This window comes from Rhea pennata, chromosome 17, assembly GCF_028389875.1.
Source record: "Rhea pennata isolate bPtePen1 chromosome 17, bPtePen1.pri, whole genome shotgun sequence".
NCBI classification, from domain to species: Eukaryota; Metazoa; Chordata; class Aves; order Rheiformes; family Rheidae; genus Rhea; species Rhea pennata.
The window spans coordinates 2573752-2588528 of record NC_084679.1 but is presented as its reverse complement, the minus strand read 5'-3'; the positions used below and the strand labels follow the sequence as shown (position 1 = coordinate 2588528).

At 42.1% G+C, this 14777-nt stretch overlaps 2 protein-coding genes across 4 annotated transcripts in view; both read right to left on the bottom strand.

The window, feature by feature from the left end:
- Positions 1–407: 407 nt before the first annotated feature.
- On the bottom strand, positions 408–5341 carry ERP29 (endoplasmic reticulum protein 29). The gene is made up of 3 exons (XM_062590063.1): positions 5182–5341; positions 3388–3526; positions 408–2315 (listed from the first exon to the last, which is right to left on the bottom strand). The coding sequence occupies exons 1-3, from the start codon at positions 5299–5301 to the stop codon at positions 1813–1815; spliced, it is 762 nt and encodes a 253-aa protein (XP_062446047.1). The 5' UTR covers positions 5302–5341; the 3' UTR covers positions 408–1812.
- Positions 5342–5526: 185 nt separating this feature from the next.
- NAA25 (N-alpha-acetyltransferase 25, NatB auxiliary subunit) overlaps positions 5527–14777 on the bottom strand; it is a 34478-nt gene continuing 25227 nt past the window's right edge. For 2 of the 3 annotated variants that reach the window (XM_062590498.1, XM_062590500.1), the window contains exons 16-25: positions 14298–14449; positions 13869–13994; positions 13316–13559; positions 12972–13095; positions 12561–12626; positions 11958–12055; positions 11141–11251; positions 10523–10669; positions 6514–8651; positions 5527–5594 (exon numbers count right to left, since the gene is read on the bottom strand). In XM_062590498.1, coding sequence (XP_062446482.1) covers positions 8529–8651; positions 10523–10669; positions 11141–11251; positions 11958–12055; positions 12561–12626; positions 12972–13095; positions 13316–13559; positions 13869–13994; positions 14298–14449 — 1191 coding nt within the window. In that variant the 3' untranslated portion in view covers positions 5527–5594; positions 6514–8528. The remainder of the gene's footprint in view (positions 5595–6513; positions 8652–10522; positions 10670–11140; positions 11252–11957; positions 12056–12560; positions 12627–12971; positions 13096–13315; positions 13560–13868; positions 13995–14297; positions 14450–14777) is intronic. The other variant, XM_062590499.1, reaches the window with a different exon arrangement.

Sequence of the window (14777 nt, the reverse complement as noted above, 5' to 3'; positions counted from 1 at the left end):
CCCTCCCCGCAACAAGCCCGCTCATCGCGCCTCCAGAGCGCCGCCTCGTGGTGACGTCACGAGGCGGGCGGAGCCAGCCGTGAGGGGCGCGCGCGTGTGTGGCGCTCGGCGGCGCCTCTGAGGGGGCTCGGCGGGTGCCCGGGGCCTGGAGAAAGGCAGCGCTGCCCCTGGGCCGCGGCGGCGCTGCGGGGAGCGGCCTCACGCGGGCACGGCAAAGGCGGCATCCTGCTCAGGGGCCTTCCTCCTCCCGCGGGGCCCGTGCCCCTGCCAAGACGGGCCCACAGGGCTGCGCTGCAGCTCTAAAACCCCTCATCTCTGGGGCATTCCTCCCTCTTCCAGGTCGCATCAGTCACTGCCCTCCCTCTTAATCCCAGAAGTCAGCAGCAGCAGTTTCCTTTAGAAAACAGTTAAATGGAACCAGATTTTTTATTATAGCATTATTAATACATTTTATTTCGCAGAGGTATCTGCTCTTTGTACCCATCCCAGGATTCAAAAGGCAGCAAAGCTCCCACAGGACTCAGTTTTGCTTAGCTTAAAGCAGTCTTAAGGTAAAATGCACAGAACATGTTTCTCCTCAGACTCTTAAAACCCTGATCATGAGTATAGCATCTTCCAGTGACCATCTGAATACCACACAGTATGAACAACACATGCAGTAACAGCTTTTGGACAGAGCTGATCTCTGGATTTGTTAAAACACTATAGATAAGAGATACAAGGGCATTAATGCTTGTAGATTCTGTTTTAAGATCTTATTTTCAAATATTTAAAACTCTGTCAAATACTGTCAAAGCTTTAGTTTGATAGTGTCAATCATTTCTGAAGACAAGGTTAGAAAAAAAATATTTTATTCACATTAACTTCTGCTCAAAACTTTCTAAATGTCCTTATTTGTCTCCCCCCTCACATAGGAATTTGAACCTGGGAAGTGAAGGCTGAATGGGAACGACAGGTAAAAAGCCCATACAGCAGATGTGCTGCTTTTCAGCCACAGGAGATGCACCTGAATTTGCCTAAGTTATAAGCTTTTGAAAAATCACAGTTCTGCATAAACTCTGGCAAGTCTAAGTGTAATAGCACCTCAGGAAGATTTTGCTCTTGCTTAGAACTTAAATCACTCACTCTGTCTGGATATCAAAAAAGATTTCAGGAGAACATTCCCCATAATGGCTGCTCTGGCCTAAAGATGAAGAGCTAATTCCAATATGCAGAGAACCTGTCTTTACTTGCGCGCCAACCTGTCTTTACTGTGTGTGCTGATACCCAAGCCAAATAGAGATGGAAGCCACTGAGGGAGGAAGCAAAAAAAAAAAACTGGTCACTTAGTCAACAACAGATAACGGAAACAAGACAACAAATAGCACGACCAGGAAAACAGCAGATATGATCATGAGGAGATTAAAAGCAGACACACTAGAAAACAGGGAAAGGTGGGAATGAAAGGGGCACCAAGTCTGTACCTTTTAAAACATATAAGATGGAATGTGAGACTGAATTTTGTTGTTGCTTGTCAAGAAACAGCTGTAAAAAATCACCAGGAATGTGCTTCAGGCCAATCCAGAGTGTTTTTTGTCTACTTTAACACTGTTATTTAATAGTATTACACAATACTGGCATCTTGCTTTAAGGTAATTTTTAAAACATTTAGAATACTTTTAAGGAATGTCTTCCTCTTGATCTTCTAATGAACTGAGAATATCAGAAGAAAACCTGCTGCTCTCTTGAAGTCAACGGGAAGTTTGCCTGTGTAAGGAGAACTGGTTAGGATTCTGCCAGTGTTTCACAGCTTGTACAAAGTTCTCCAACATCCTACAGCTCATCTTTTTCATTATTCTTTTTCAGGAAAGAAGCAAGGATGTTAAGACTTTTCTGGAGCTCCTCCTTTTTTCCATCACTCATTTTGTTCTTCTCAATCAGTTTTGTGATTCTGACAACTTCATTAGCAGCAAATTCTTCTCCCTGCTCCAGTATCTTGCTCATAATTTTCAGGTATTGCTCAGCTGACTTCTTATCTGTTTCTTTTGTTTTTTCTAAACTTTCTTGCCCCCTTTTCAGGAGGGATTGGCGCTCTGATTTTTCAGTGGTGCTCACAAATTTGCTGGCCAGCATATCATATTCTTTCAGGCAGCCTGGCATTCCCAGATAGATGCCATTACTCTTCAACCAGCGCTGAATAGCACCAGCTTTGATTTGCCCAGTGTAAGGTAAGGGATTGTCAAAGTCACCATCTTGGAATAAGTAAAAAATAGGGTATTTGTCCTTGTCCAGCTTGTATTTTTCACCCAACTCAGTGTTCAGCTTATCACCATAATCTGTTCAGAGAAAACAAAATAACATAGCACACCGTTAATTAAAAAACATTTTTTTTCCTCCCCAAACCATCTCTATAGTTTCAACAGTTCCTAATAACCCCTTTGCAGGGAAAGGCCATACATTAAAACAAAAACACTCCAGAAAAAAAACATTTGTGTAAGGTGAACCATTGCTAGATTTTCAAAAGAAAAATACAAGATTCTAGTGGTACTTTGTTGTGATTGTGACATCTGCAGGACCTCTACCCACAAATTTGGTCCTCCTTATGGGAAATCAATACGGATTTTTTTTCTTGTTTTGCCCTATTAATTGATTTTTTCTGATTTATGGTTGAGTGGAATTTTCTCCAAATCGAAGTACAGAGAACATACACGTATGCATTTTATTCTGACAGCGTGCCAAGCTACAAGAGATTATCTGATCTTATATCAATTGCTTTTTTTGAGGACAGAGAATAACTTTTAAGGTATTTCAACTAGTCTACATAGGTAAAACTATGCACATTTAGAGATGTTAGCCTTAAGAGATTCTGTCTACAGAGCAAGAACAAGAAAGGTGACAGTGATTCATTCTTCACTGCTTTTTTCCTAAAGCTAACTAAAAGGACATCAAGTTGCACTAGTTGTAGTGCTGTAATCACTATCTGTGCTTTATCAGCAATAAATGGAAAATTTCCTATGCTAAATTAATATCGCATTTGTTTTGTTTGACCAGGTTAAGACACGGTTCTTGCAAGACCTGTTCTCTGGAAATGAACCAAAGGGTTTCTCCCAGGAAAACAAAACAAAATTTGAATGCCACCCTTCTCGTTCACATTAATGATGTGGGCTGATTTGTTTCATTAACCAGCCAAAATAAGTAGTGCTCCTATACTCATTGCAGGAGGTACAAAGCAGGCAGCTTTTCTGCTAGCCATACTAGGCATGTTCAGTGTTTTAATCTGAGTGGGCTGGGCTGCTCTAATTTCTCATTATCAGAATCATCTCAGAACCTGTTTGGAGCAGAAATCCCAGTGAATTTTATTCCCTCCACACCGACTCTTATTGTACTAATCTGTTCAGTGTTTCTCACCTGATATTCCCACTTCAGCCACCAAGAGATCATCACTGGAGCCTGAGCTCTCTGCCAGCTTTTTAAACTCATCCTGTTTGTCGCCATAAGGATATTGTGTATCAAATTTCACAAGGACAAACTTATTCTTTGGAATTACCTAGAACAAGAAAAAAAAAGAAAGGAATCTTTAGCATGTCACATTTGAGAAATTTGTAAGTCACATATGGTTGCTTTAGCTTATTCTTATTTTCCAAAGCAATGAGTAGATGTAGAGGAAGAATGGAAATTTAATAATTATGCACTTTGAAAAATGACTCACTGCAATGTAGATGAAGGAAAGAGTAAGCATATGTATTCCTACACTAGATGATAAAGGTTCCAGATGGTATATTCTGGGAATCTGATAATGGCTTTATTTATACCCATGATGTGCTTGTTTAGTTTAAATCTGATTATCATCTTGGAAGGAAGTCAGCTAAACAACTTCCTACTGGACATTAAAAGGCTAAATAGAAAGCTGTTCTGAAGCCTCTCAGAATGAAAACTGCAGCTGTGCTAACAGAAGGTACGGGGAGTGAGCTAAAATGCCGGTCAGGAGGAGGACGCATGCCGGTTCAGCAGACAGACTTGGTATCTTCATTGATTCCTCTTCATTTGCGCTGTTGCTACCCTTTCAAACCTTAGAAATGTATCTGCCACCTGGTTTGGGCTCTTTTCTCCCTCAATGAGACCTTGCAAAATACATTCTCCTAGCGAACACAGAGTGCAACACTGGTCCCCACCTACAAAGTCCAGTGCAGGCACTATCCAAGCACTGAGAGAACAGCTGTTTGCAACACTTGCAAAAAAGTCTTTAGTTCCTGGCCTGCTGATCACTTTCAATTTATTTAGTGCCCTTCCTCATGAGAAGTGAATATTGTATATATTAAAACCGTGCCATTTCTGAGAGCTTTTAAAGTTCCTCTTAGAGTGTGCTGTGAATTACTTCAAATCCCTGTGTTGCAAGAGCTAGAAACTGTTAAGGACTGCGGTAGTGTAAAATGACCTATCATGGCAGAAAAAAAACACATTTGGGGGAGGCTGATATGTGGCAAGAAGTATTTGCTCACATCAGAGCGGTCTGTTCAGGTCAGTACCTATTTAACCAGCTCAGCTGATTGCTGTCTCTTCAGCTCACGCGGCCAAGGCACACGCTTCGCTCCCGTAATACACGGATCTCTTTCCGAGCTCCTCTTCTCTCCTTCCCCTCTTCCTAAAGCTGAGCTCGTGACATCTTTCACAGCACTATCAGCCTCCATCAACTACTGACCCCCCCCCCCGCCTAACTCGATTAAGATATTTACATTTTAACTAGGAGTGGGGGGAGGGAAGAATTGTGCAAGACCTCAGCCTGCCACAGAAGCCTGTTGCTTTCTGTTTCGCAAAGGAAAAAAGATAATAAAGTGAAGCGGGCCGAGGCGAAGGACGCTCGGCCGCGAGGTCTCGCCGCGGCTCCGCAGCGCGGCCGAGAGCAGCGAGGCAGCAGCAGCCACCGCCGAGCGGAGGCGGCGCGCGGGGGCTCCGCTGCGGCGCCGCCGCGCGCCCCGGATCCACTTGGAGCGCGCCCATTGGCTGCCTGCAGCGGCCGCCTCGCTCCCATTGGCTGCGCGGCGGCGGGCCCGGCTCTGCGGCCGCTCTGCCCGCCGAGGAGCCGCCGCGCGCTCGGCGCGGGCCGCGGACGAGCCCGGCGCCGCTGCCCGCTCCCTGCCCGGTGCGCCGCCGCCGGGACGGCGCCCCTCTGCTCCCGCCCGCCCCGCTGCCCGGCGGCGGTACCTTGTAGAAGGTGATGGCGTCGAGCGGCACGGAGCCCTTGGTGTGCAGCGCGCTGCCGCCGCGCAGCGCCAGGCCGAGCAGGCAGAGCAGCAGCGAGCCGGCGGCGGCCGCCGCAGCCATGGCGGAGCGCGGAGCGAGCAGCGAGCCGGGCTGCCGCCGCGTCACGTGAGCGCGCCGCGGCGCGCGGGGGGCGGGGCGGGGCGAGGCGGGGGGCGGGGCTGCGCGAGGCCCCTCCCCCCACGGCCCCGCGCTTCGGCGAGCGGCGGCGGCGACGGAGCCAACTGGTAACGAAAAAGACTTTTTTTTTTAATCACTTATAAACCCACCCGGTTTCAGGCAGATCGCTGGCAGTTGCGTCACGTAACGCGGCGGAAGGCTCACAAATTACAAACAGCGACAGTTCTCGGAGGAGGCTGCGGATACGACAACAAAAATCCCCTTTTAGATTAACAGCGGTTAAAGCCATGGTTATCCGTGACTGCAAAATATAAATGCAATTTTTGAACAGTTAAAATTGGTGAAAAGTGCAAAAGCGATGGGCAAACAGGCACTGTACATTTTTCCCTGTATGTAGGCAAAGGAAGGTAGCAAACTTCTGACCTTTTCCTGCATCAAACACCACGATTTAAAGCAAAAAAAAAAAAAAGAAATCTGCACAAGAATCATGGCTTATGATCCCAGTAGCTTAAAGTGTAGATTTTTTTCCCTCTTCTATCTGTAGGCTTAGTAGGTTTTTTTAAGTACGTTTTCCAATTATCAAAAAAAAGTGGAAAAGGATGAATAGCAGCATTAAGTTATAGCTTGAATCTCTTACCAAGTCCCCAGGGAACATACTCTGAAGGGGAAATGCTCTTTTGTAAGAAATATATATATAACTGTACACAATTTATACGGAGAGAAGTTCTCCCTCAACGAAGCCCCCAACCAACCAGTTTTGTACACTATCTCCTCCTAAAGCGTAGCTCGTAAAGAGACGGTGTCTGACTTGCAAACGTCCCCCCCTTTCTTTTTTAACTGTCTGACAAGCTTATCGTTCATCAGTCACGGGAACGAGCGGCCGCTAACACCGCGGCGCTGCCGTGGAAACGGCTGGAGCGGCCAGCGCGGCCGAGCGCTGCGGCGGGAAGCCAGCGCGCGCCCCGGCTCCAGCGCAGAGCCGCCTTCAGCCAACGGGTGCCCCCCGGCAGTTTCAGTTCTGCTTCTAAGGGAGCTGATGCAGAAAGCTTTTTCTTAAAAAAAAAAAAAAAAAAAAAAAAAAAAAAAAAGGAAGTTCTGCTTTCTGGCACATGGAGGATTTTAAAAGCTTCGTTGTAGTAACCTTATTTCACTTACACGTTCACCGTTGCTGTTGACACGACTGGTTCGGTTTGACCCGCTGCCGCAGCGGTGCGGGGAAGCTCCGGCGTCCGTCAGTGCCGGGACTGTCCCCTCCGGATGAGGGCAGCGCGACGCCTTTGTGCTCGGTGCTGGTGCCCGCCCGAAGCCCTGTCCAGCTTAGCACTTCCACAGGGGAGCGGGGGGACAGGAACGTCAGCAATGGCCCTTTCTCTCCTTTAACAAAAACGGGCAGTGCAGATTTCTGGCTCAGTGCTTCTCTATGAACTGCGTAATCTTGGCAATGGGACTGCTTTCACTTACCCTACGTACTCCAAAGGATCAACTTGAGTCATCAGTCTTGCTTTAATTTATGTAGCACACCCTTCGTTCCAAAAAAGGTATTTTTATACAACATAAGACAACTCAGTTAGTTCAGGAAAAGTATTACTATAAAACAAACTTAACACATTTTGGTATTTCTCCAGTCCAGGGCACTTACCAGACACTGCAACTAAACCATTAGCACATCCCTTTCAATTCAGACAGTATGTAGGCAGCCTTCTTTCCCTTTTAGGACAGGGCAAAGCAAAACTAAATCCAAAAAGAGCAGCAGTGTGAAATTTTACACAGGGGATTTATTTTAAAAAAATACTCTCATCAACATTCTAGCATTTCTAACAAAACATATTCAGAAGAGATGACAAAAGGTAGGATTGTCAGCTCTCTTAAAACTTTAAATATAGACTTCAGATAATAGCTGCTTTAAATCAGAAGATGAGGAAATCTGTAAAAGTCTGACCTGTCCCTCGCATAGTAGGTGCAACACGTACTTTTATGCCTACACCAGTTTCAGGCTGCACTACTCCTTTAAAATGGAAAAAAAAAAAAATCAGAAATGCAGATTCAGTGGGAGCAGATGATGCAACTGCACTTTCTAACAGAATGCCTAATGAGCTAATACTTGAATAATCAAAGATCAACTGCAAAAAGCAAGCATACAATTACAAAAAGCATTCTCAGCCTCATACCACAGCGGAAGCAAAAGTTACCTCTGCCAACTTAAAAACCAAAGCCAATAGGATTTAATTTCTATTAAAATATTTAAGTCTTAAAGTTTCAATAATCTAAATACACTTTTTAAAATTCATGATGATTGCTGTTTTACATTAAACTGACATGAAATCAGGAACTGCAGTGTCAGACTTCACTGCAGCTATTATATACATGGTCTCTGGTTTTGTCTTTTTTGCTGAAACATTGATTCCCATCTTTCTCTCTAAAGCTTACAGGCCAAGTTTGCTCTTCAGCAGGCTTGCAGTTTTCTCCAACATGAAAACAACCTGGTGTAAACTGACACCACCCACCTCTTCCCTCCAGCAGTTCTCTCCATGTTCAGTCCTTATAGGAGCCTGCATCACTAGGCATGGTTTACTCAACCCTATTGCCTGAGGGCTGGGTGCTGCTAGAAGGCTGTAGGTGGAGGGCATTTCTCCAGTGCAAAGTCACCTCTCCCTGCTGGACTGGACACACTGAACTCAGTAGAACCAGGTGGCTTGTGGATAGAACAGGCAGCTCCAAAACTGGCTCATTTCATTGGAGGTGGCTGAATGAGGGCATCTACAATTTCGGCATTTCTAAGGCAAAGACCATACAAAAAAATTATAAACACTGTATGGTGATGAAAATACAACTCCTTTGAGATATATACTTTACACTGGATTTCTATTGCTGCTTCTAAAGACCATCTCCAGTTGTTTCTAGAGATCAAAAGGGAAGAAAATTAATTTTCTCCTGTTGTAATACGCTTATGAACATGTATAAAAAGTGGTCAAACCCTGGTGAGGGTCCCTGCTTTATGTACAGTAATTTAAATCAGCTGAATACATCTGTAATACCTAAAAAAAGTTATTTTTAAGATTTAAGTCCTTCATGCATTATGAGGAAGTTCTGGATTAAAGTGATGGTATATTGGATGTTGCTTGTCTGGGACTGGTGTCACTCTCCTAGATTCTTTGTCAAAGATGCATTTCTTAAATCTTTAGTTTTTTAATGGTATCAAGTCTCTTTTTCAGCAGCTCTCCACTTTCCTGAATTGAATGATGGTAACTGCTCTGGACCTTCTCTTGCACAGTCTTTGTAAACTTTTTTTCTTCCTGCAAAGCACAAAAAAGATACAGGTCACTCACTCAACTGCAATCGTTCAAATCCTTTTTTTTAAGCCTCTCCCACTATCCCTGCAAGCAATAGTAAGAATTTCATTAGGACCATAATGTAAGATGTCAAAGGGAATCTTGTAAGCACAGAATAACCAGCAGGAACTGGTCAGCAGTATTAATTTTTGCATATACTGGTGTTCCCCAGACAGGACTAGGAACACATTAACAACTTCTTTACCCCTGGAAGAACTTTTGTGCAAGATTTTTTTATGACTGAAATTAAGGGATGGGTGTAGCATTTTTCTAGAGGTCATTTATTAAACCTGGGAATCTGTTACACATAAAACCAAAATTGTAACAAAGGAAAGCTGACCAACTCAAACCTTATACTAAATTCCAGAAGCACGGTGAACTATAGTGTGTGGGAAGGGTTCAGATGACATCAACTCAGCAACACTGAAACCTAGGTTTCCTGAAGGTAAGAGGCCATTTTATATGCCATTCCATGTGCAATTTCCTGATGGTCCAAGTTACAAGGCTTAACTGCTCTGTCTCTGCAACACTGCTTAAAGAGGATTACCAATGTGTAACATCACTGGCCTTGCTCCTGCAGATAAAGCAAGGTTAGCACTGACCTATCATGAATGATGTTGTGTTTTTATGTTGTATGTTTATTTAATAACAACTCTTGGTTATAGCTGCTTCTTTGGACACCATTGTTCTGCAAGAGGCAACTTGCTATCAAGAAGCCTTTTGCAGACACTTGTACAGATAGTGAGCAGCACAGCCTGAATGAAGCGATTGGATGTGGGAAAAATCTCACATCAGCCACAAGCTTTGGCTTACACTTTGCCAGTCATGTTCCATTCCTGAATCACACCAGAATGTTTTTTAATACTTGAGCACAACGACTTTCTTTTAAAACAGTGTTTAGCTCTAGATACACAGAGCTGTAAACACACTTCTGGGCCTGAGCAGAGCAATACAGACTGCATATATTAGAATTTCCTACAATGTCATAAAAAAAAAAAAAAAAAAAAAAAAACGGAAGAGCAACCATCATGAATAAACAGGAAAAAAAAAATCACAACAGGCTCCTAGAGACAGTTCTGTTCAAATCCATGCAAATCTAATGCTTGAGTTTTGCAGGTCTGACTTCTGCAGTAATTTGATTTTGAAACAACGTTTCCTCTATTTGAGAGCAATGGCTTGAAAAGCCAAGCTTCCTCATTAGGCATGTGCTTCTCAAGTCTAAATTTGGCAATGGGCTTGGCATGAGTAGTGCCCATTACTCCTGCCTTTGGTTTTCTTTATATAGCTAAGAAGGGAAAAAAAATTGCCAGTCTTTTCCATATGTATCAAGTAAATGTTTCCAGGGAGCTGACTGATCAGCAGTTTGTGAAATCTCAAAAATTTCCTGGAATACAATGATTCTATAATGGATGCAAAAGAAGTAAAATGCAGATGATAGAACAGTCATACCATAGACAAGAAAACAATGTTTAAGACCTAAGATTCTCTCTTCTACATACTACGCTAAGTGAAACTAGTTTTAAATTGTCGTGTTTAAATCTCATTTTCTAACACTACTTTGTACAGTAAGCAAAAATTGGTAAGACGCAGAGTCACTGTACTAGATCATGAACTATAAAAAAGAACTCTACCACTCCAAAACCCACCATCTAGCAGTCTGGTCTCTAATCTCTGAGTAGCAGCTATAAGTCAATCATAAGAGGTTTCTTTCTTTTTTCCTTCCAAAAAAACATTTTGAGGGCAAAACGCATTCACCCAAGTTATTCTTTAAGTATAGATTATTATTTGTCATATACAAATGTTTAGAGCACAAAAATAACAATGCAAGTTCTTACCTGTAAAAGCAGAGTGTCCTTGATGGACAAGTCTTCAAGTTTTAGTGTAGTCAGAATTATTTCAAGCCCTTTAATGTGATCTATTACATTGGAAGTTAATGTCTGTAGGTCAGTAACATAATCCAGAAAATGCGTAAATACAGGAGGCTATAAAAATAAATACATATTTTAATTATAAACACATATTGTCTATTCAAATGACCATTCCATGTAACAATTCACTTTATAAAGCCTAAAAATTCTATTTCCCCATGCCACTGCTAGGCTATCCTTGTACTATAGTAAACTAGTTTACTAGTAACTAGTTTACTATAGTGCACTTGAGATAGGAAGGTCTGAGATACTCTGAACTTTGTGTTTTTCATTTAAAACCTGTCATGGGATGTCAGAGATGCGGCACTCTCACCATTTGATTTTAAACGGAAAAGAATTTTTAAACATTAATACTGAGTACTTGCTAGTCCACATCAGATTCTACAAGGTACAGCTTACAAAAAAAGTGTATTAACAGATCATCTGCCTGGATCTTATCCTTCAGGATGAGTGCCATTTGGACTTTTTTTTTTTTTTTTTGGCGGGGGGGGGGGGGGAAGTGTAGAAGAAAGGAGTACTCTCTACCATAGCTACACTGCTTTCTTTTTTTTTCTTCTTCTTTTTTTGCAAGTTGGATTTAAAAGGTCGGAGGACACTGTCACAGTAACTTGATACCCACAGGGTGATGGAGATCGTCTAGGGAAATAAAAAAGAAAAAGGTACAAGCATGTTAAAAGTTGCATTTACAAAGTGCTCCTAAATTCATTTTAGTTTATCTACTGAAAAGACTCAGAGCAGTTAAAAGATGTGACAAAGAACACTGCTTCCACAAGTGACTAAGATCAAAGAACTTTCACTGCCTTTCAGTCCCAGCATTTCTACTCTGAAGTACTCAAACTTATTTTCCAAGACTTGCGTCCGTCCCATCTCCCTTCTGATGGATTTCTCACTCTAAGCTCATCAATGGACAAAGACACTTCCAAAAGGCAGTTCAAATCTTAGCTTGAGCAAGGGGCCCAGTGGGGGAGCCAAGCTCTCCACTGATTTACAGAGGGACCCTAAAAAAAGTAACTTTGGATGCATCAGAAAAATGTCCAACTACATGTGCCTGGCCATGACTCAAAATGCTCTTATTGCCCCAAATACTCTACCGTTTGGTCAAGAGACATGGTTCAGGGCTCTGTATTTTCTACTTTAGTCTGAAGATGAAAATTAAGGTTTATATTCATATCAGCCCAAGTGCAATTACATAAACAGTCAATGGAATAGCAAAAGTCCACAAGCATAAGTGGTAAAGGAGCTGAGTTTGTGCAGCTCTGGGACATCAGATGGAACTTTGTTTTCGTATTAGGTGAGTGAAAGTCTTCAAAGAAACTAAACTGCAGCAAAGAAAAGAAAATACCTCAACAAAGAAAACTAAGTTTTCTAACAGGTTTGCGTGAGTTTTCAAGGTGCCATCTCTGACTTCAATCAAGTCACCTTTACATTTATTGAACAAATCTGAAAAGAGAAAAGAAAAGCCTTTTTCAGGACATGTAGATCAACTTAAATGCTTAGTTTTCTGTGCAGCATGTATCTCTTGTCACGTGCAAAGCTGTTAGAGGACTGATTGTTAACCAATTAATAACATATTTGGCCAAAGCCTCTCAACAACGTCTGTTTCTGGAATTCCACCTGAATTTCTCAATATGCAACACACAAACAGGTCATTAAAAATAGCATCTCTCCAGCTTTTATAAACACACCTGGACATAGTACCAGGAAGACAACAATCGTGAAGACTAGCTGCAAGGTAGTGAAATGACAAGGCATAAGGACATTCTATGGCATGCAACAACTTAATAAGCAGATAAGACAAGAGGACTCTCAGCCTTGCTCTCAAGTATCTTTCAAGGGAGTTTGCAGATGCATTAATGCACCTTCTCATAGTTGCAGCACACTCTCAGGAACACAACCTTATAGTACGAAGCATTACCTTAATTACCAGCATTTATTTACTATTTACCTGTCAATCGCTCTAATAAAGACTTGAAACTATTCCCTATCCTCTCCTGGACTTCTGCTGAATCTTCTGAAAAAAAAATGCATTTTTAAACTGTAAGTTTGTATATTTTCTGCTTCCAAAAAACCAAGACATTTAAATGTAATTTAATACTAGCAAGTCAAAAACAAACGTAACTGCTTTCAAAAAGGACCCAGTGTTACATCAGTATACACTGTCCAGAAAGACAGACTTTCATAAAAGATGAAGTTATTGTCTCCTGGATAACTTAGCATCATTCAAAAATTTTCATTTAACAGTTTGCATCCAAATCGTCTAATGCTCTAGTAATTTTTGAATTGAATGAAGACATACTCCACTCCCTCCCACCACATACGACAGTCTGGTTAAGCCCCCTGCCCCTCAAACACTTACCTAAGCCATTGGTATCTAGTTCATAAATATCACTAACAAGATAAAACAAGCTAGTCTGGCATTGACAGCTGCCATTACTGAAGAAGCCAGCCATTCGGGTAGGAGGAGGGCCAAGGACAGGATACTAGGCAAGAAGCAAAGAAAAAGATAAAGGTGTTGCAGCTTTTCCTTATCCAGAAAACTGTTTGTCTCTGGCACATCTCTCAGTCAGATTCACACACTACAAACTCGGGGTCAGTTAAGTGCATTCTGCAGCCTGTTGGATGTTACAAGGTGCATTCAGTTTCTCTGCTTGCATTCATGTTCATTTAATATTTGGGAATAGCTTTTTCCTTAACGGATACCTGAATTTTTTGTTCTAGAAACTTCTTCCCTGAATCCACTGCCGCTTCCAGCTGTTGAAGCAGAGATCGAATTGTATCAATCTTGGATGAGACGCCGTTCTCTGCAGTCTTTTCAGAGTTCTTTGGTTGAATAGTGTGACTAAGAGTTGGGAGTCCGCTTACTAGCCTTAAAGTTAAAGATCGGATTCGCAACCACAGGGTTTCTTCCTCCAATGAGAGTTTCCTATGTTCTTCAGAAATGTCCCTGGAGAAAGGCACCAAACGTTTTCAGGCAAATCCTTCATATTTGCAAAGCAGTAAGCTTCGCTCAGGTACAAAAGCCTATCCAAAGTTTTGGAACAACGTATGAAGAGGAAGGAGCAGTCAGAAATTCAGAAAACTGTATTAATATGTAAGATGGCAGCACTGCTAGAAGTGATGAATGATGCTCGTTAAGTTTGCAGTTAGCCAGTATAGAGAACTTTTAATTATGTGAGTTGCCCTGAAAGGATTTTCTTTCCCCATAAGCATTATCAAAACGGCACGATTCCACAGTCAGGGTTTTTCTACCTACCTGTCTTTTGGATCCCAATTAAACAAGACTGTCAAGTCTCTGTTGTCACGCAAATCTTTCCATGGAATGTCATCCTCCTCTGGGCTCAGACTCATGGACTTTATACTTTCTTCTAAACTGGTTGATCTGCACGTAAGAATTAGCAACATTAAAATCAAACATATATTAATTAGAAAAAGCCCAGCTCACTAACAGGTCATATTCTCTTCAGTATAGCTCAACTGTAAAAATGTCAGAAATGTTATATACATCTAGGATACTGTCAAGGATGCTGGAGGGCAGAGTAAATTAGAAGCAGCAAAAAGTAGCTTTTACTGGATAGGTGCAAGTGTTACTGTGTGAGGCCTCAAAGGACCAATGCTCTGCCTATACACAAATGTCCAATTTTTATACTGCCCAAGGTATTGTGCGTATTGCTGCTGTACTTACATATTTGCTTCAAGTAAGAGGTCTAGCAACATTCGTTCTGTGCGAACTTGTGCGAAGTGAAGGGAGGAGTTCAGTCTATTTCTAAATGCAATGAATTCTGGGATCTTCTCAAATGCACCATATTTGTAGGCTTGAATGATATATTCTGAGGTCTAGAAGAAAACACACACCATCGCTGTATTAGTTACTTCTGTAAGTTCAGAACAACCAGAGTTTAACAAGATCACTGAAGAAATTGCATTTTTGTAGTTTTAATTAACTTAGAGGTACAGCGTCTAGCAGATACTCATTCTCTGGGACAAGCCTGCAGTTTTGCTTGCCCAAGTCATCCCAGCAGTTTTGTTGCTTAAATTTAAGAACACCCAGATGCTCTACTGAGCAGTATTATTTAATAAGCAAACCAGCGCTGAGAAAACATCATGCTGCTGCCACCACAAAGACTGAAAGATACTTAATGGAAGGAGAAGTTGATTTTGGAAG